Raw genomic sequence first — 20462 nt, 5'->3', positions numbered from 1 at the left:
GATCATAGTTAAGGTTGAGAACGTAGATCGACCAGTACATCAACAGCTTCACTTCTTACCATGACAGACCAGTTCAATCTCCACATGACCATTGATGCACCACCAATCTGTCTGTCACATGAGATTATAGGAAGAACTGCAAATATGCAGTGAACATCTGTACAAGACTTGTGTAAACCTTTCACATACAAAAGGGCTTCAAATACTATGGCAGTATATAAAACAGTGGCAATAGTGCTACACTGTAGTTGAGAAAAAAAAGCTCAAAAGTACGATTTAGCTCATACGTTCTCCTGCGTGGCTACAAAAAAAAAAAAAAATACAAATTCAGTCCATGATGCTAAAGAGAAGAACACAGACCGCACACACTGAACACTGGACTGGACGACCGACAAACTCAAAACCAAGAATATTACTGCAGAGTTTAATTTGGTCAACAGGGGGCAAAAACATGAATGTCTTCACACTAGCTGGTACCATTCCCACATTTTAAAAAGATAACATGGTAAACAACCTTTAGCAGCTGCACACTTTTACCTTGCATGTGACAAAAACTCTGCCAAGCTGAGATTCCTGTCAGTTTAGCTTTAAGTGCCTGCTGGGACTGCCACTGAAAGTATATACGATTTTTTGCTAAGCACCACTGTGCAGTTTCACAGAGCTGCTAGCACAGCTGCAGACTCTCAGCTTTGTTGTTCTGTGAGTGTGTGTAGCAGTGACATACCATGTGTGAGCTCTTGGCAACTTATCTGGTGTTCCCCACTGCTCGATGGTGAACAGCTGAGGACCATTAGAACCTGGCACAACGGGAGAAACAATTATGATTCCACTCTTGATGCACACACGAGGACAAATTAAACCCTTTAAGACCTTGGCTGCAGGAAAGCCTTTGGATATTTACTGCATTTTACATAAACGTGTTTTTTGTTTAAAATGGAAATACTGGGTCAAGTAAAGCTGTACAAATAAATCTAAAACAAAGGATTTCGTTTAAACAAATCAATGTGACTTTTTACAACTTAGAAAGAGATGTCAAGATTTGCTATGTATGGAATTACATTTACTCAATGTGGTAAATGGACCACAATTTGTTAGAAAAGGATTTTTGTGACCTTGTTGCATCTTGTTTTGGCCGAGTATATGCTAACACTGCTACAAAAGTAGAAAACACCACACAAACACCAAACACGTACCATAAAGCTCAGCAAAACCATTCATGGGCACTCGTGATGTTCCAGTGACAAACTGGAGGAGTCGAATTCTTTTTTCAGCGTCCATCAGCAGGACAACCTGACGAGAGAGAAACGTTTCAATTTCCCAAAAGTCAACAAAATTTTTCAATCAAAAAATAAATAAATAACACTGTCTTTATTAATGCTTTCCCATCAACTCAACACAAAATTATATTTGAGGAAAGTTTCTGCATATAGTTTTCCAGTGGGGATGAAGTTTTAGATCTCTGGCATGAGGACATGGACGGTCTCACTTTGTGACCTTCAAAGAACTTCAAAGAACTGCTGGACTGCATTTTAGGGTTAACAGTTAGTTAACAACTAGTTTAATAACTAATTGGCAAGCGGTGAGGGTAGGTTTTTGTCAACGAGTATTCTTACAAATATATGCAGATTATAAATGTACATTTGAACACATAAAAAAATTAAAGGAAAAAGTGATGACACAAAATGAAACTGAAGCGGTCGAAGCCCTTAATCAGATGACACGACACAGCAGTCTCTGTGGCTGGTGTGTGTTTGCTGTGTGAGTGTGTTAACGCTCAAGTCAAGACAAATGATAACGAGGGGCAGGTACCACTTTCATCAGAGCAAACAAGCCTGTTCTTCCAAATAGACTTTGATCTTCAAAAACGAGGCCAGCAACTTCCACTCGCAGGCCAGATGGAGGGAAACGTGCTTTTATGATGAAACGTCCAGAAACACGTAGACTAACAAAGTTTAAATGGTTCTGCTGCATCCAGTTATGAGTCTCGAACTGTGTAACTGAGTAATGAGCATACCTTCCAGAACCACTGTATGACGGGATGATTGGGACAGTAGCCATTCTTGTAAACGGTGTGTTGTCGCCAGTCGTTGACGTCAACGTCACCCAGACCACACATGAGCAGCTACAGAGAGACGGAGGCAAAAGAAAAAGACAGCATTTACACCCGGTGCCACATTTTACCATAAAATAAACCCTTAACAGAAATTTTAACGAATCTTTCAGCTATAGCCTTAAATAAGTGGTTTAATATACGTTTCCCCAGCAAGCAAGGTTACTTAAGACAGTCTAAAGATGACAAAGCAGCTTAAGAGTAGGATAAAATATTCTCACAGAAGTAGTATGTTGATTTAAAAAACAATTAATTTTACCCACTGGCTAATGAATTAAACTTTTCTTTCAGCTTTACTAGAAAGATATTCATACCTCCAGTTCGTTTTCGTCAAAGATCTTGATCAGATCTATTTGAATGAGCTCAGTGAAGCCCTGAAAATTAAACAAAAAGAATTATGATAACAAGTAAGCAGGTTTAGAAGAATTTAATTTCAACTCTTAAACTAAGTAATGGTAAAATGAACTGGTCCTTATATGGCACTTTTCCACTTTTCTATACAACAACCATTCACACAAGCACTTTTCTATGCTTTGTTTATGTAAGTGCTTTCTAGCTAACATTCACACACATTCATACTTGGAGTTAGTATCTTGGCCAAGGATATTAGGCATGCAGACTGGAGCAGCCAGCGATCGAACCACCAACCTTTCGATTAGTAGATGACCTGCCTCTTGGGCTCTTAGCCACCCCAAAGGCTTAGGTAAACTAACTAAAAATCAGTGGCCACATTGCCCTCGAGTGGTAAGCATATGGCTGTACATAAATACCTCCAAGAAAGCGTTCATCTGCTTCTGGACCCGATTGACAAATCTCCACTGAATGACCAGACTGACGGAGGAAAAATTCATATATTATTGTAGATGAGCAGATGATTGCAATTTTGTTTATAAATATGAGTCAACGGATGACATGAAAATCAAAATACTTACTCTATGTATTCCTTCTTGTTGTCATTGGTGACCACCATGTCTGAGCCACTGGGCTTCAAGTCAACCTGGTAGGTCTGAAGGATAAAAAAAAAAAGAAGCTGAGTTTTCTTCTGATATGCAATAACATTAGTATACTGAAATTAAAATGAGGTTTTAACTGATTAAAAGTGACTGCTTCGATGCCTGCACACCTGCCCAAAATTGTCCTCATCAATGCAAAACCTCAAGTCCAGTTCAGTGGGATCATTCTCCAGAATCCACTTCAGAGAATTGTAGTACTCACTGTCCTATTAGACACAAAGAAAATTAAAGAATTCATTGGCCTTCACTTGTGAGAAAGGAGAGTTTGACTTCATCAATGTGAAACTGTTCCAAAGAAAGCTAAGCAAAAATATATGTATTTATTTTAGTAAAGCAAGTTCAAAGAATAAATATTTCACAGATCCAAAGTCACTGGCTCTATAGTGCAAAAGAAACCTTACCACAGACTCCATGTCTTTAAGAGAGATCTGTTTTCCTAGCATCATCTTATAGAATGGTCGGATGAAAAAACCTGAAAAGAGGCACAAAAAAACCCCAAAACATGATGATAATCATCAACATCACTTTTATTTTCTACATTCTACAACACGTTTAAAAACACAAGTGACAAAGTGCTTTAACCGAGCTAAAATTCTGTGCCAACTTTGCAATATCAAAGCAATCCTCTACAATCAAGTCGCCTACCATCCAGCAGCTTTCCATGAAACACGGCCATTCCAGCAACACGCCCGATGAACTTGAAATAGGAGAGGTGATCCTCATTGCATAGGCCAGAGTTGGGATTAATTTGGAGAGTGTAGTTGTCCCTGGAAAGACATGAGCACAGATTTAAAAAAGTATTCGATTAGACAGTAATATCGATATCATAAGAGTAGACGTTTAAAAGCATACACAGCACAAAGTAAGTAATTTAGGTAAGCAATGAAAAGAAAAAACAAAAAACACAAACAAATAGGAACAGTGGAGTGGAGACAGACATCTTTTAAGGCGATTTCAAAAAGTTTTATTAGCTTTTCATTGAACCACATCTATAGACTACTTTTTCCATTTAAAACTTTCAATTCTTTGCCCTTAAATGTCACCATTTATTTTCTTTGGGTACCTCATGTCAAAAATATGTGAGAACAAAGTCATTACATATTGATGACGGTACAACATAAGACACTTTGACCACCTTAATGCGTATTGTGTGTGGGAAACCCTTGTTCGACGTTGGCTTTTTGAATAAGAGGAAAAGCTAATCAAAGTAAAAGGAAACTTTCACAAGTCTCATGGGGATGACACGGCAGCACTGCCCCTCAACAGCTAACGCAATAAATGAGTAGAGATGGATGTTTTCATGGCTCAGAACAGAAAGAATGGTTCCTTTACGACTAGCTTTGTGTAACACTATGTCCTGAGTGGTGTGTGAGATCCTGTTGAATTCTCAAGGGTTCAACGCCTTTCTTCAGTCTCAAAAGCAGCTCTTAAAGGAGGCGCACACAAACGAGCAGACACTTACGTGGCAGAGTATTCGAAAAGGCCGTAATAAGGATTGAACATCTCCTTAGATAAGAGGAAAAACCACTCTCTGGCCACACCGCCGTAGTCTAATCCTTTCTCCGATTCAAACTCGATCCATAGACGTGCCTTCAAAACATCTGGCCTCTTTAATGACATGATTCGACGGTAAGACTCTTCAAAGATGTTGTTCCTGTGTAGCTTCATCTCAAATCGATTAGGGATGTCAGCCTGAAATGGTTAAAAGTAAAAACTGTAACATGTGTTTTGTTGGAAATAATAATAATAGAAACAGCTAAAACAAGACAGTTTTTAGAAGAAAGTAATGTCAATGTGTCATTATGCAAGAGTAGCACAGACAGAAACTAGAGACACAGGATAGAAAGTCTTACCGGTTTCTTTAATTTCTTTCTGAAGTAGTCATATTTCTGCTTGAATTCTCTGGAGTAGGGAACCGCCTGCAAAGACAAACAAAACACAGAAGTCAAGAAACAGTCAAAAAATTATCAGTCTCCTCGTTGGGTTTCCTGATATAAATGTGTAAACACAAGCGCAACATGGTGGCGACCTTCCAGTGAGAGTGAAGTCTGAAGTGGTACACAGAAGGACACCAGGTTAGCATGTTACAAATGCAACAACTAAGTGATTTATCTCTGCTGTGCACAGACGGGCCGGGGCTGATGAGAGTGCACGGCAGATAGAACTGCTATGTTAAGAGAAAAAGCTGTCATTTGTATGTAGCGACTCCCTAAACAAGTGGGGCAGTAAGAGGAAACAACTCACGGGTCCTGTGATGGCTGGACTCTGTAGACGCGGGTCCTCCCACTGCGTGTTCTTTGTATCTGGATAAAATGAACACAACAGAACATAATTTCACTTCATTTCATTTGTATCTTTAAGAAATTATGTTCAGGGACACTGGGACGAAACAGATGTTTGAAACCAGTTTGAGTAAATAAGAAACAAAAATAATGGCAGAAAAGCAATATAATGTGAAAAAGAAGGTTTTCATAGGACTCCATGCTATCCTGTAAAAAACTTAGTACACCCTTACTGCTGCCACAGGAACAAACAGGTCAAAAGCTGCTGAGAGGATGATGAGAATGAGGATGATGATGTAGCCAGAGTCTGCAGCAATGAGAAGGTTGTTTGTGATCTTGATGAGAGAAGTCTCTGTGCTGTAGTGCGTTCTGAAGCCAAAGTGAAAGGGTTCACGGAGTTCATGAATAGGCGTGTTGCAGGGATAGACTATTCAAAGGATTTGATGATGATGTCAACAAAAGCTAAAGCCATGCCCTAACATATCTACTAGGTCTGATTTACTAACAGACTTGATGTGACTAGATGAAACTCAACAAAAGGATGGCATGGAGGTCAGAGTTGGTGAGGTGAAATACTTGACTGTCTTCAAGTCAGATCAGGTGAACACCAACAGCTAGTTTGGAACTTAGCCTTCATGAGAGAGCCAAATCGAGGGAAAAGTCTATTCCTGAGTAGTCTAAAACAGTTTGTGGGAAGTGATGTAAAGTATCCGGAGGAGTTAAACATCCCGGCATTAAAGAAGAGTGCAGTCTGACTGCTATCAGAGAGAATGTTATTAGTAAAAGTCCATTGTAACATAGCGATGATCATAAACTGGATCCAGCAAGAAAGTACAGTAGAAGGCAAGTACACAAAATGTAGTACAGCTGTTAAACTGTAACAGCACAAGGTAACCCAATGGGAAATACAGATTCCCAGAACTGCAGGTAGAGATATCAAAATGGAGATATTCTGCCATAATTCACAGGACCACATTTGCTAAAAATCAAACACACCATCTTAGCACAGCTTAAATTTACTTTGCAGTCATTCCCCAGCCATGAACTGTATTCAAGAGTCAAACATCAGGCCATCTGTCTGACAGCTAAGGCTTAATCAGGACAATAATCCCAAGCACAGCAGCAAATCTTTATAAAAAAGGGTGGGCCAAAATTCCTCCAGAACAATCCGAGAGACTGATAAGGTCATCCAGAAAATAGCTACCTCGTGTTTCTTGCTGCTAAATGTGGCTTTATGAGCAACCGAATAACAGGGTGTTACTTGGTTTTTCACATGACTGCACACATAACCAAATGCAAGCATGGAAAAGGTATCTTACTGTGGTCGATGTAAAAGGTGCGTCCGTCTGTATGAACTCTTTCTTCCCATCCAGGCTGAAAAAGAAGAAGAGAGGAAGAATAAGAATCTACTAGAAAGCACCAATAAACAGGCCGTGCTCAAATAGCAATTTAAATCCATCCATTTATTTTTCCTTTTCTTCAAATTTATGTTTAATTGAACTTCAGTGACCATTAAATGGTCCAAACAATGACATCCCAGCACTGCAAGCAAGGTAAGCTCAATCAAACACCGACAAAGGAAATGAAAGGATTTTGTGCCTTATTTGAGTTCGGTCTGGCACATCAGCAAGGCAGGGATACGACCACAACATAAAGGTTAAATCACCACTATGAGTTCAAACCAGTATATCACGACTGACACGGTGACCACTCAGTACAGTGTCACAGGCCACACACACTCGTACGGCACCAGCAATCAAGCAAATAAAAACATTACAGTAGACTGAGTGTAAAGGGGTGGGGGGAAAGGCACAGTTCAATCTGTTGAACAAGGTGTAGCTACAAGACGTACGGTATATGTGTAAGTATGCTGCTGCTGCATGAGTGGAGACCAGGCTGAAAAAACTGAGAATACATGCAGCATACAGCCAATTCCTTCCTCTGATATATATGTATTTTTATATATATATATATATATATAGCTCCTTGTGTTTCCTTTGAAACCTCCCTCCCTCATTGTTTTACTCCCATTATGTACTCTAGTCTCACTCCTTCAGTCAGTCCAACTCCAACAAATGCCTGGGAAATCCATCTAGTGTTAACCGTTTCTCAGACATTGATACAGACTGAGAGATCCAAGGACAATGATGGGGAGCTCCAAATGTTAAACACTAACAGAAGGAGCGGCAGTGGTGCAAGGAGGCTGCACACAGAGAGAGGAAGTGGGGTAAAATACCAAGGAGGTAGAGCGACAATCCACCCATGCTGGTCATGAAAAAAGAAAAGATTGAAAGAAAGAAAGAGAGAAGAGGAGAAAAAAAAAGAAAAAAGAAAACAGAAAGCTGTCTGCAGGCATTTGACCAGACTGGACTGGACCAGACAGGTAGGCAGGCAGAGGGAGGGAGGCACCAACCAACCTCCTCTGGTAGGTTCTGCCAAACAGACATGGCCAGGTGTAGAAGAAGCATACATTAGATCCATCAGAATGAAGAGAAAAGAGAAAGGGGGAGAGAGAACACATACACACATGCACACACACCACACAAGCCTGTGAGTTGTACAAACCCATAAAGCTTTTTTATTATTACTGTCATTAGTAATATTCTTATTATTAATACTACATCTAGCTACAGTAACATTTTGCCCACTTCCAGGGAAGGTTTCACCTCCTAATAAGGTTATTACAGTCCCCAGACCCTCTTGGCTAAGCTTCACACAAACAGCTTCTGTTCTTACAGGACTAAAAATGGAAATGTGTAATGGAGTCCGATCACATGAACACATGAAGTTTCATATTTTACTGTCAAAGTAATTTCTTTCATATTTTAATTTTAAACATAAACAGACCAATCACATGCCGATTACAACATGCACCATAACACAAAAAGCCAATTAATATGTTGGCTTGATTCTACTTTAGCTAAGACTACATGGTTGTACTGCTCCAGAAGAGCAGAGTTGTTACACACACATTAAAGACGGAGTACATATTGCTAATGATGAGTGCACAAAGGTATGTAGTCTTTGTGATTCATGAGGTTGTTTTTCATCTCCATTGCAGGCCAAAAGTTAAATATCTACTTAGTCTTATAGTAATTGTACTTACAGGAAGAGGGCCAAGGTCACCAGGCTCCATTGAGTTCTTATTCCTCATATGGACCGGATATTTCAACCTGGGATCCTCCTGATTGTCAGCAGTGAAAGACAGGAAAGTAAACAATTATACTGGAAAAAGCACAACAAACTCTAAACGTGCACTTTGTTCTCTATATTAAAGTTAAAAAAGCAGCTCTGTCAGTGTACATAAAATTGACCTTACCACCACCAGATGTCACTAAAAGACCAACACTAACTACTGCCCCACATTTTCTAATCACTAGATTAAAATCACAGAGTGTTTTTTCTTCATCCCTAAACAGCAATGTGCTAGCTCACCCAGGTGGTGGTCCTGCTGTTGTGGTCGATGAAGAAAGGCCGTCCGTTTGGAGCTATTCTCATCTCCCATCCTGGGGGCAGGAAGCTCTGCTGGGTCTTGTGTTGCGACTTTGGGGAGCTGTAAGGGGACGGCTGGGGAGACTGAGGGTTAGAAAGTGTGTCTTTCACAGCCCTCCGTACCTGAATGTTGTTGGCTCCCTGGGGGGGGGGGGGGGGGGGGGGGGGGGGGAGTGATATGAAATAAATAAATAAATGTCATGTAATGTTATCTCCCATTTCATGATAAAATAAGGATACATATCGAAACTTAAACGGACACTCCAAAAGTTGATTCTGTTCAGATTCTGTTCATCTGGACGTAGCGTTTTGTGGGAGACTGAAGAAGTCACTTGGATGAGCGACGAAACGTTTCTCCCACAAAACGCTACGTCCAGATGAACAGAATCAACTTTTGGAGATTTACTTTCCTGGATGATTGAGAATGCATCAAGACGTTAAACGGACACTGACTGACAGCGAGATACAAAATTAGTGATCATTAACAAAGACAGAAACACATCTTCCAACAAATCGCTTTTTCTTTGTCTGCTCATAAAAAAAGAGAGAAAAAGATTAGAATTCTTAGCACCATGAGATTTCCATCTAAAACTTGCAACATTTGAACATATCATCACCACTTTTCTCTTTAAACTATTATATCACTTAACACCAGGCTCATTTCTGATTTCCATGTTCCATGCGGTTTACTCCATCAACCTGTAAATGAAAATGTCACACACATCTGATTTATCACCCTTCCCAGATAATGCGTAAGACTTCTCTTGCTCTCTCTTGGTTACCTAGATACTGAAGAAGTACAAGAACAACTAACAAATGTTTACTTTAAATCCAGCAGAACTCATTAATCTAAATCTGGTAACAGAGCTTTCTGTCAAGGCTAAAAGGAAACCTAATTACAACATAATACCGGAAACTATTTATATACAGGAAAGTGAACATCTCTGGTAAAAGCTCCTTATGTCGTCCAGACTAAAAAGTGTCCCTGCATCAGATAATTTTTTTTTTTTTTTTTTTAATAGCAGTAATCATCACTGATTGACCTTTTTTTTTTTCTTCTTTCAAACAAGAGAGAAGAGTGCATTAATTAACCACATCCCCTGCAAGTTGTAATTACAACAATCTGCTGCGACTATTTCGCTTCCTTTTACTTCCACAATACTCGCACACACTTTAATTAAACCTTGTTCAGGTCTGTTCCCTAGGTAGCATCTTCGCCACCGAACGAAGCCATTAAAAGGCTGCAGAAGCACTAGATGAGATCATGCATTTCTACAAACGTGTTGATCAGACTTACATTTGCATTCGTAGTGCATAATTTAGGTTGAGGAAAAAATGTACGTGCAAATTAATGCGATGCAATTAAATTGACAACCTCAAAGGTTATCTGCATGATGTAGCCTGCAGCTTAAAAAAAAAAAAAAAAAAAACACATTAAAATGTGAAGTAGAAATTTCAATATTTTACCAAGGTGTTATACGGCTAACGCATTAACCACTTATGCTGTGTGAATATTAACACCCTCTGACCAATGAGTGAGAGAAAGCAGTCATATAAAGCATAATGTTGGGAACAACGTAACATGGATGAATGAATTGCTATTGGTCGTTAACATTCAGGTTATTAAAAAGCAGTAATGAAAAAAGCTAATATTTAATCTGTCCACTAGATGAGTCAAACACCAGGAATGTACACGGATTGGCTACATAAAATCTCCTTGGCAGAAAGACAGATGTCTATTAAGCTTTCTGTGTGCTTTGTTACTTTAGTTAGACCTTTGATGTTTTGTTAGCATAGAGTAGCATCGGAGAATGAATTAGCCTTGAATGCGGTCTTATTTGATTATAAAAACTTGTGCAAACACACAGTAATATTGACACAGCCTTCCTTAAGTTCCTTATTTACAATTTGTCACGCCTTCCCAAATAAAACCGATTGGCCATTGCGTTACCAAAACAGTCTTTATTTAATAGTTTTTCCACTCCTTCACTTGTATGTCCCTAGTTTTATTTTAACAAATGACATCATTAGGGGCCCATTATCAATTTAAGTAATTTAGCCATCTTAGATTTACCACACCAGGTTCATGCTATTATTCTTTTAAACCATAGCGTGAATCAAGGTGCTTAAGGAAACCTCGGATCATATTATTCATCTAATCAGTGTTTAGCTGCAAGGTCCTTTAGTACACAGTCATGAGCTCAACTTTCATTAATGAGGAGAAAGTAAGAGCAATATGAAAAAAGAAAACTGTCATTAATGGAGAGATCCCAACAACACTTGAGAAGATTTCATTAAGTTTGGCAATGAGGAGAAGACAAAAGCAGCAACCTGAAAAGAGGAGAGCTAACAGGTGGAAATGTTAATCTTTAGAAGGAACAGGCAGAAGTGTGAGAAAGTGAAGATCACGATTTAGTCATTTGGAGCACATGGCAAGAAAGGACAAGAGGGTAAAGATTCAGGAAGGTAGGACAGAAATAGGTGGTCCTCAAGTATGTAGAGGAAAATGAGATGGGAATGATGGTGGAGAGGGACAGTACAGGTGGCTAATTCTCACCTCCAAGGGGGTGGAAAGGGTGACAGTAGGGGAGCTGAGGCTACGAGGTCGTCGGACTTGGGGCTCATGGAGGTGGTTGTTGGAGGCATTGGAGGAGGAGGAAGGGGTGGATGCAGGTGCCAGGGCTGAGGCTCCTCCTGATGCTGCTGCTGCTGCTGAGGTGCTGGCGCCATCTTCAGTCAGCTGTCAGTGAGAACAGCACTTTTGAGGTTAGGTTGGGAAGAAATCAAGCATGCCATGCCGTTTGCCAAAAATAAAAAATAAAAAGAAAGTCTCTTTGAGAAGCATGCTTTTCTGCACTGGAAAGGTCTGGATGCAGGCTTTGTTTTCCTTGGGAAATAAGCCACTAAAATCTCAAAGGCAGGGGTCATTTCAGGGCCACAAACAAAACAACAATAGGATTTTATGTCCAACTAGAAAACAATGACAAAGGTTTGAAATAGTGAGATTACCACATAACTTTCACCCCTAGATGAGGTGGGAGGTACAGCCCACATTTACAGCGGGGTATAACTTCAGAGCAAACACAGAGGAATTATTTGATAGATTTGCCTCTCCTTCCGAGTACTTAAGAAAACAGATGAGGATCAGAGAATGAGGAGACTATGACATTTATAATACAGTCACAGAGTTACAGAGTTGACCATAAAAAGGCACAAATGCAAGGGTGGATTTCAAAGGAGAGCATTAAACATACACCCAGTCCCCTCTGTCTCTCTGTGAGCACTGCTTACGTGGGGCTGCCTCACTTGCAGACAGAAAGGCAGGGTGGAAAAATGGAGTGGAAATGGGAGGAGGGAGGGAAGAGTAGTGGTTGCGGTCCCATGCCAGGGTTTAGAAACACGTGACCAATACACAGTTGAACTTCATCCTTGTGTTACACAAAATGCTAGACAAGAGAAGGAAGACGCACAGTAAAAGTTGGACAAAGTAGGAAACAAAACAACGCAGAACTTTGACATTTAAAAGCTCTCTCTCTTTTTCTTTCACTCTTGTACACAGAGAAAAGGAGAAACACAGGAGGGGGAATAGAGTGGGAAGAGATCCAACACACAGGTGAAGAATCATGGGGCCGGGTTACGGTCCAGCCAGCCCGACAGCTACACTTCAGACCTGCTGTACCTGCACAACTGGCCTAGTCCATGTAGTGGTGCGGTTGTTATGGTTGACGTAATAAGTTCTTCCCTTGGCGTCCTTCCTCTCCTCCCATCCAGGGGGCAGGCCAGGGGTGGTCAAGGTGTAAGCAGTCGACGAGGGAGACTGGCCAAGTGCAGAGAGAGAGCAAAGCAAATATGGCTAATCAGTACAGACTAGTACATTTAGACAAGTGGAGGGGCTCTAATATTTTATATTGAGGTTGCAGGGAATAGATTATTACAATCCAACTAAGTGAACTATTAACCATTTCCAGCATAAACATTACAGAGTGTCAACCAAATAATCACAGCATAATCTGGTGATGTATTACACAGACAGCATGGCTGAACACTGGCAACATTTTACGATGCAGCGTCATGGCTCGTTATCAATGACTGATCAGTGGCATTCGTTATTTACAGCTAGGCTGTCAGTTCTTGGTCAAAACACAAACACAGAAACACACACATAACAGACAACTTCTGATCTAACGCTGCAGATCACAATAAGAGAATAAAGAAAAGACAGGTTTTTAAGCTATGTGCTAATCATGATGATTTATGTTTCTAATGTGTTCAAAAGTAATTGCTTTATTAAGCTGTTTGCGTCCATTATGAAGTATGTGTAGTGTGAAAGGGGCAATCTGTTTTTTGATGATTTTATAAAGTACAGATCATCATTTGGCATATGATCTGATTTTTAGGGGAATAAAATAATGTTCCTGTCAATAAATTAATAAGTAACAGTGCTGTTTAGGCTTTCCTGGTCCACAGGAACTGAAAAAAAGCTGTATTATTTTCTACACTGCAAAAATAATTTAAAATGCACGCAAGCATTTCTTGTAAGTTTGTACTTCGCTGAATTTGCAAAGTGATTTCACGCTGTGAAAAATGGGATTTAAATGAATATTACTCCCTTGCATAGCTGCCAAGAAACAGCTACATGGCTTTAGTCTTGACCTAAAATGTGACTCTATTGTGATATCATTTTCTTGATCACACTGCCCTGCTCAGCATATGCTCGTACAGGACTTTACTGGAAAGCAACACTGGTGTAACAATGAGGAAATCTTCCTAATGAGTAAGCTCTAACTGAGTGCAGGATTAGAAGTCATTCACAAAACTAGTCGGGTGACAGTCCCATCCTACATAGTGCTGTGCATAAACTGAGATATTACCATAGGCTCCTCACCACCTGAGACTGTTTGAGCTCTCGTTCTTCTGGACTGGGAACTCTGCTGGTGGTAGACAACATGGAAGAGGGTCTTTAGTTCACAATAGGTTATGTTTTAAGGGTGTAAGTTAAGAGCCAAGTGTGGGCACAAGCGAAGGCTGAAAGAGGAAAACTGAGTGGACAAAAGGGGGGAAAATTCATTCTCAGAGGAGGTGAGGAGTGGCAGAAAGACGAGAGAATCTTTTGGTTATGGGCCTAAGAGCGCAGTGACTGAACAGCAAGGACACAGGACACAGAGTGAAGCAAACGGCTGCTGTGATTGGCAAGAGGGGGACAAAAAGAAGTATCATCCCTGTGCAATCAATAACCTTTGGAAAACAGATTTTCCCCCCTCCATTCAATGTGCAGCATCTTTAATTTCAACCAGAAACAGGTGCGTCCTGAAAATGTGCAAGCAGGTAAGTGATTTACAGTGCTGAAGGTGGAAAAAGGAACCAGCCTTAACAAAACAATCAAATTTTGAAGGAAAAAAATGAAAGAAAATGTATTTTCTTTCATGTACACGTTTTGTTTCTCCGTTTTAAACGCAGATATGCAACTAGGTGTTGTTCTGCTTACACAGAAGTACATAAACAATATCAGTCCTCCAACAGCAGCCTTTTATAAAGCAATTTAATAGCTACTACTGCCAAAACAAATAGAAAACTAAAATATGGGAACAATTTTAAATCTGTACCGTCAAATTAAAGCTACCTCATATCCTCCTATTAAGTTAATGACGTATTTTAAAGTATATTACAGTCAAATTGACAAAAGAAAAAGATAATGAAATAGAAGGGGGGGGGGGGGGATTTCCTGTGGTTGCTCACTACGCCCACAGGAAAACATTAATCCTTGTATAGACCTCAAACAAATGCTCCCCCCCCTCTAATGGTTTCTAAACAGTCGTCCAGTTCTGAGAAACGTATCATAGAAGGGAAAGAAAGACACGAGCACCTGTACTGTCACTTCTTCTTAACAATGCTAAAGCTCACTGCTGTGTCGCAGCTGTGTGACTGACAAACATCTGGCTCAGATCTTGCGACAGTTTGTTAAGCTGAATCCCAGCTGACGCCATGACTCAGGACTCCAGGGGAACCTTGGTGCACTTCTTAATCTTACTTTTTTGTCTCAGAGTTTTTAAGTGGAATCATGATTCTGGTGAGACGTAACAAATCAAACACAGTGGAATGTGAATCACAAAGAGTAGTGATGAGAGACGAAGATGTGTGGTAACCCTAGAGAGACAAAAAGTAAAGTAAGTAGAATAAGTGGTACAGTTGAAGCAGGGAAGAAACAAAGGGTGAGGTGGGTAGTAGCATCTGCTGGAGGTTGAAATGCAAGAGGAGCAAGAAAGGTGAGTTAGCATGTGGTAAACTAACAGGACAGACACATCCACGAGGAGGAGGTAAATGAGACATTAGCAACCTGCTTAGACAACACAGAAAGAGAAGGAAAGTAGAAAAAGCTGGAGGAAGGGTTTGTGGCTTTAGAAATATGTACCGTAAGAGGAGGAGCCTGGGCCTGATCACTGACGCCATCCGTCATACTTGAGGAACGGAGTCTGTTTGACAGCTGGCTCTGTTCAAAGGAAGCAAAGAGAGAATAAACGCCGCTGCCAGCGCTGCCTCTTGTTTGGCTGCCTACATTTACACGAGGTCCAGGTTTTTGACAATGGAAAATTAACGGTTCTCCAGTCTCACCAAAGCAGAGCTGGGCCCTGGCACTTCGCCGTTTGTATCGGGAGTCAGCGACAGCCTCAGATTTAAGTCTTCTGAGAACTCCTGGGTGATGGGTGTTGGTGTGTGCTGTGGTGTCAAAACGGAGGAGGGACCGGGCAGAGATTGAGCCAAGCTGTCGTTATCCTCTTCTGTGATGAGCTCCCAAGACTACCGGCACAACAAAGAGACAAAATCTTGATGTAACACAGATCTTTTGGAAATATACCACTGTAGATGAGTTTAAGTGTGCGTGAGTGGACTGCTCTTTCCCCCCCCCCCTCACATTATCCAAGTCCCTGGGCTCCAGGTGCTCGTTCTCCAGGTCTTCACTGATGTGGCGCCTTGATCGGAAAACGCGGTGGGCTTCCTGATGGATTTGCCGCTGTTGATTGTCACTCTCAATCTCTGAAATCACGTCTCTGAGAGAGATTTGGTGAGAAAATATGAATGGAAACCAAAAGTTAATAATCATGAATTAATTCTCCTGTGCAGGATTATTTAGTAACAAGAGCCAAACACTGTTATATTTAGTTATTTCAACAACAATTTACAGTCTATCAGGTGTGCTCAGAATAATGATGATATAAAATATGTCCATCATGTTTTGTCAACCGCGTATACTTTGTTGAAGGATTACTTTGACGAGCGATATGCTCTTTCATTTTACTGCTAAGAGCTACCTCAGAAGGTTAAAAGCATTTCTTCTATCTGTCTCCTAAATATAAAGCTAAGTCAGAAGGCTAGCCAAGGACAAACACATTAGATTACTGACATTCAGTCCATTCTTCTGTCTTCAGTTTTGTGCAAAGCTAAGGGGCTTGTTTTTACCCTGTGTGCACTTATTTAGTTTTTAGCAGAAAAAGTGATAAAGCTCAAAAATTGAACTTTTTAAAAATATTGTAATTCATTTTTTCTTTTTAATATATCTATATAATTAATAATAATAATTTCCCAATTAAGTGGAGACATGGAATATGGCATTATTGTGTGTATAGAGAGGGAATTTGTGTATATTTTAAAATGTCCAATTATAAATTTTTAAAGGAGTGTAACGTCTACAAATAGGAATAACTGTGGCCGACGCCAGTTGTTTTGATGTTAAAAAAAACAACAAAACAAAAACATCTTAAATAATATTTTTGAAGAGTATTTCCTCATTAAGCTTGCAGTACATGGGCAAAAATCCTCAGACTTTAACACTGTGATTTTTTTCATGTATAAAAACCAACAGTGACATGTGAAAAGTTCGAGGCTGTATTAGTGCGAGATCAGGCGTACACGTTGGAAGGCCGTTTCCACTGTGTAGTGCGGTTGTTGTGGTTTACGTAGTAGGTGCGTCCCAGGTTGTCCACTTTTTCCTCCCAGCCTTGAGGCAAAGGAGGCAGCAGCTGCTGGGGTCGCTGGGAGCCTGAGTCAGCAGACTCATCCCAACCCTGAAAGACAGTATGGTTGAAGGGTAGTATGGTAGGTTTAAGCCAAAGATCAGAAAGAAGTACATTAAAGATTTAGCTGGTTATATTTTTCTGCTGTTTTTTTTGTTTTCATGTTTTACTAAACATTTACTTAATGCCTGTGTTTCATAGCTGCCAGCAGGCAGGTGTATCTATGCCTACAATCCAAGACGGAGCTGATGTTTAAGCAACAATCTCACTCGTAGTGTTGGCAATTTTACGCTTAATTTAATACGTAGGCAGAAAAAAGAGCTACTACAAAGGAGAAAATAAGCATTAGTAATGAGGCTTTAATACAATGAAAAAGAAAAAAGAAATACAGACAGTCGGGGGGGGAAGGGAAATTTTTTGCAGTATGAACATGAGGGGTGCCATTTAAGCTTTCACGCTTTGGCTGCTAAATGTCATCTTATCTGTGAAGCCTTTCGCTCTCTAGCTCTCTTCCACACATCCAAGAACACATATTAAAGTAGGAAAAGCTCAATTTTCTCCAAATAACAGGCCACATTGTAAATGTTTTTTCCAGACCCTGACCTGGAAAAGACTTTTACCAGATGCTGGCAGTGAGCGGCTTCCCAAATTCTCAGAGAAATAATAAAAGAAAAAAGAAAGATGCTCTCACATTACTTTTGGTTCACAGTGGGACATTCACTTTCAAGCTTAGAACTATGTTGCCTTCATGTGGCAGAAAGGAATAACAGTAGAATCTGGTTTGCTTTTATTGTGGAAAAAACAGTCCAAAGAATGTCTTAGGTAATGCAAAGTCAGCAGTTTATACTAACAACAGAGGATTAGACCTTACCTCAGCCTCCTCCCTCATGTCTCCCCCCTCCTCCTCATGACCTCCTTGTTTGGGCAGATAGGCCATCTTCAGACGCAGGTAACCCTTCACCCTGGACTTGTGACTGAAAGGAAAACATCTGCTTTAAATACTTCCTGCTCATTAGTCCTAGTTGGAATTCCAAGTTCAGTATTTAGCTGACAGCCGCATGAAGTTATCGTTGTCTAGACTCCAATATGGCCAGAGTCTAGACAGTGTTGTGAACCAAGATCTAACTTTAATAATGTGTCACTGTCTACTCCACTTGCTAACAGGGGGCAAACTAGACAGACACAAAAAAGCAGCTACTATTTGCCATCTACGTTTTCTCATTTTATATCAAACAAAGCCAAAACTGACCTTCTTGGCCGCAACAGGAAGTCTTTAAACGTGTAGGGCCGCTCCATGGCAGGATCCTCTGTCTGCAAATAGAGGAGGTTTTTGCTGACGGCATTTAAGTGAACACAAGCAAATACACATGTTGCGATATCAGAATATCACAGTCGCCAGCTTTCAACAGAGGGTACAACCCTCTGCACAGACATCCCAGGATCATTATGCAATCCTGAGCTTCTCCTGTTACATATTGAGCAGCCTTTTGTAATTCACAGCAATCTCACACCGCTCTCTGACAGGGCCAAACCAGTCCGTGCTGGCTGCTCATCGCATAATGCCCTGTGAGATACCGCTGAGGCCAAAAGTCAGTTTTCATATTTAAAAGAAAATGCTGGAAAGTTTTGTAAAAGGAAAAAGAACATGTGTGAAAAGTACCAGTGTCAAGTTTCCAAATAATGGACCTCAATTACAGTCAAAACACTGGTCTCAAAATATTAGGTGGGGCTCCTCAAAGCAGGAATATGAAATAGATTGGAACAAAATTCCAAGTCAAAATATTAGGGGCAGTATTAACATAAAATAATATCTAATATTAATTTTATCAATCAAGCTCCCATTTAGGATGTTTTCCTTGTGGACTAAAGCAAGTTCTGCAGACACTTTTCAGTCCATGGAGCTCCACTCTGTCCTCCTCCAATCTGAAGAGGTTAAAGTCACAGGGAGGCAAATCTGATGAGTCAGGTGAGTAGCGAATAAGATGGTGCACAGTTCAAGTTGTTTATAATGACTGGTCACCCATAGTTTGAGGTCATTATGGACTCATAGACCTAAATCTGGCCTCAGTGGAGCAAACTGTGAATGTGGCAAAAACGACCAACGAGCTCACTACCTAAGCTGCTGTCCTAACCTTGAACATCAACACCCTTTCAATGAAAACACTGTTCGGTCTCCAAGTTGAGAATCTCCGGAGATTAGTTCTCATCAGCCTGATGATAATCCTTACTACAAACGTCAGCTCAGTTTGAGACAGAAATGCACAGTAGTATGGATGTCCTGGCAGTTTCACGGTCCCATCTAAAATTAGCAGCAGCACTGCAAGAAGTCCAGAGGTGCAAAAGCAGATGACTTTAAAGGGGAAATTCCAATCATACATGGTTTTTGATTTGCTAAACTTTCAGACCTCACGTGCTTTTATTTATCTGGTCTCGCCACATACAACACAGAGCCCGGTAAAAAGAGGTAGTTGAGTGTGGAGCCTGCTTAAATACAGACGACCAAGAAAAAGAGGAATGGCGTTGTCCTGTTATTTGCTAAGAGGAGGTCATGGTTCCATAAGGAAAATGTAGCTACCAGATGGACTCTGATGAGTCAGTATTCATGTCCTGTTTCATGAAAAGTAAAAGGACATTTACAAGAAGCTATTACGGAGAAAGGAGACATGACTAAGTTATGCCCAGTAACTATTAATTAAAAACAAGCCTTGGTTTGTTTTGTTTTTTTAGCATAAGTCACATCAGGACTAAATATTATCCATGTTGTCCCAAGGCTTCAACTCTCAACGTGACTCAGCTGTAAGCTTTTATCTGCTAATAATTTCCTGGGCCTGTGGGACCCAAATAGGGCATTAATAATTAACCCCAAAAACTTTTACTGATAGGCTTTTAAGGTCGACAACTAAGACAGAACTTTAGGGAGCCACAACCAAGCTGGCAGCAAAGCTCCCAAATGTGCAGAGGTGCTGCTGCTTCAGGATGATTTGTAGGTCTCTTAAGCCTTTTGCACATAAGAGCTCTACTCAGTTTTGCCATTTTCACAAGAAGCAACTTCAAACGTGTTCTCTGTGCAGAGTATGCAGAGGACAGAAGGACATCAGACGCGAGACAACTACCTGGTTTACTCTTGCATCACACCGACTTACTACTTAAGAAGGTTTTAAAAACAACAACAACCAAAAAAAAAAAAAACATTTCTTGTCCAGTCCAGCTGAACAGTTGCAGGTGTGAGAATGGCTTGTGCTTGCATCAGACCTCAACTGTAAAAATTCCCAAGCACCCTGATTCTGCAGGTCGATGTTGTGTGTTTACATGCTAGACAGCCCGCTTTCCCTTTCTAATACAGAGAGCGCTGTTTAATCACAACAGAAGCATTACCTGTGACTAGCACGTTCTCACACTCAAGATGGGAAAACACAAACAAACTCCCTCCCTGACCTTCACAGAGGTTAATCAGGAACAGCAAAATTGTAGATAAGAAACAGCTGAGCATTCAAAACAGTGCTAAACCAGCCAGAGTGTCCACACGCACTCAAGCTTTACACACATACAGACGTAA

General features: G+C 40.5%; 1 protein-coding gene across 8 annotated transcripts in view; it reads right to left on the bottom strand.

Moving 5' to 3' along the window:
* Positions 1-20462, bottom strand: part of nedd4l (NEDD4 like E3 ubiquitin protein ligase) — a 41679-nt gene that overhangs the window by 2147 nt on the left and 19070 nt on the right. For 4 of the 8 annotated variants that reach the window (XM_086300984.1, XM_086300985.1, XM_086300978.1 and 1 more), the window contains 24 exons: positions 18156-18217; positions 17778-17880; positions 16803-16957; positions 15808-15943; positions 15507-15692; positions 15307-15384; positions 13769-13828; positions 12577-12714; positions 11455-11637; positions 8841-9038; positions 8512-8589; positions 6725-6779; positions 5368-5426; positions 4977-5042; positions 4586-4815; positions 3769-3890; positions 3525-3595; positions 3234-3329; positions 3043-3116; positions 2881-2941; positions 2425-2484; positions 2015-2122; positions 1194-1290; positions 725-797 (listed from right to left, as the gene is read on the bottom strand). In XM_086300984.1, the coding sequence (XP_086157110.1) occupies positions 725-797; positions 1194-1290; positions 2015-2122; positions 2425-2484; positions 2881-2941; positions 3043-3116; positions 3234-3329; positions 3525-3595; positions 3769-3890; positions 4586-4815; positions 4977-5042; positions 5368-5426; positions 6725-6779; positions 8512-8589; positions 8841-9038; positions 11455-11637; positions 12577-12714; positions 13769-13828; positions 15307-15384; positions 15507-15692; positions 15808-15943; positions 16803-16957; positions 17778-17880; positions 18156-18217 (2549 nt within the window). The remainder of the gene's footprint in view (positions 1-724; positions 798-1193; positions 1291-2014; positions 2123-2424; positions 2485-2880; positions 2942-3042; positions 3117-3233; positions 3330-3524; positions 3596-3768; positions 3891-4585; positions 4816-4976; positions 5043-5367; positions 5427-6724; positions 6780-8511; positions 8590-8840; positions 9039-11454; positions 11638-12576; positions 12715-13768; positions 13829-15306; positions 15385-15506; positions 15693-15807; positions 15944-16802; positions 16958-17777; positions 17881-18155; positions 18218-20462) is intronic. The other 4 variants (XM_086300986.1, XM_086300980.1, XM_086300983.1 and 1 more) reach the window with 3 other exon arrangements.

Source organism: Aulonocara sp. 'chitande type north' Nkhata Bay, linkage group LG7 (assembly GCF_057382095.1).
Source record: "Aulonocara sp. 'chitande type north' Nkhata Bay isolate Kocher_YH1m ecotype deep benthic linkage group LG7, A_spYH_male_GT1.1, whole genome shotgun sequence".
Classification (NCBI taxonomy): domain Eukaryota; kingdom Metazoa; phylum Chordata; class Actinopteri; order Cichliformes; family Cichlidae; genus Aulonocara; species Aulonocara sp. 'chitande type north' Nkhata Bay.
This window is presented reverse-complemented; position numbering and strand designations above follow the sequence as displayed.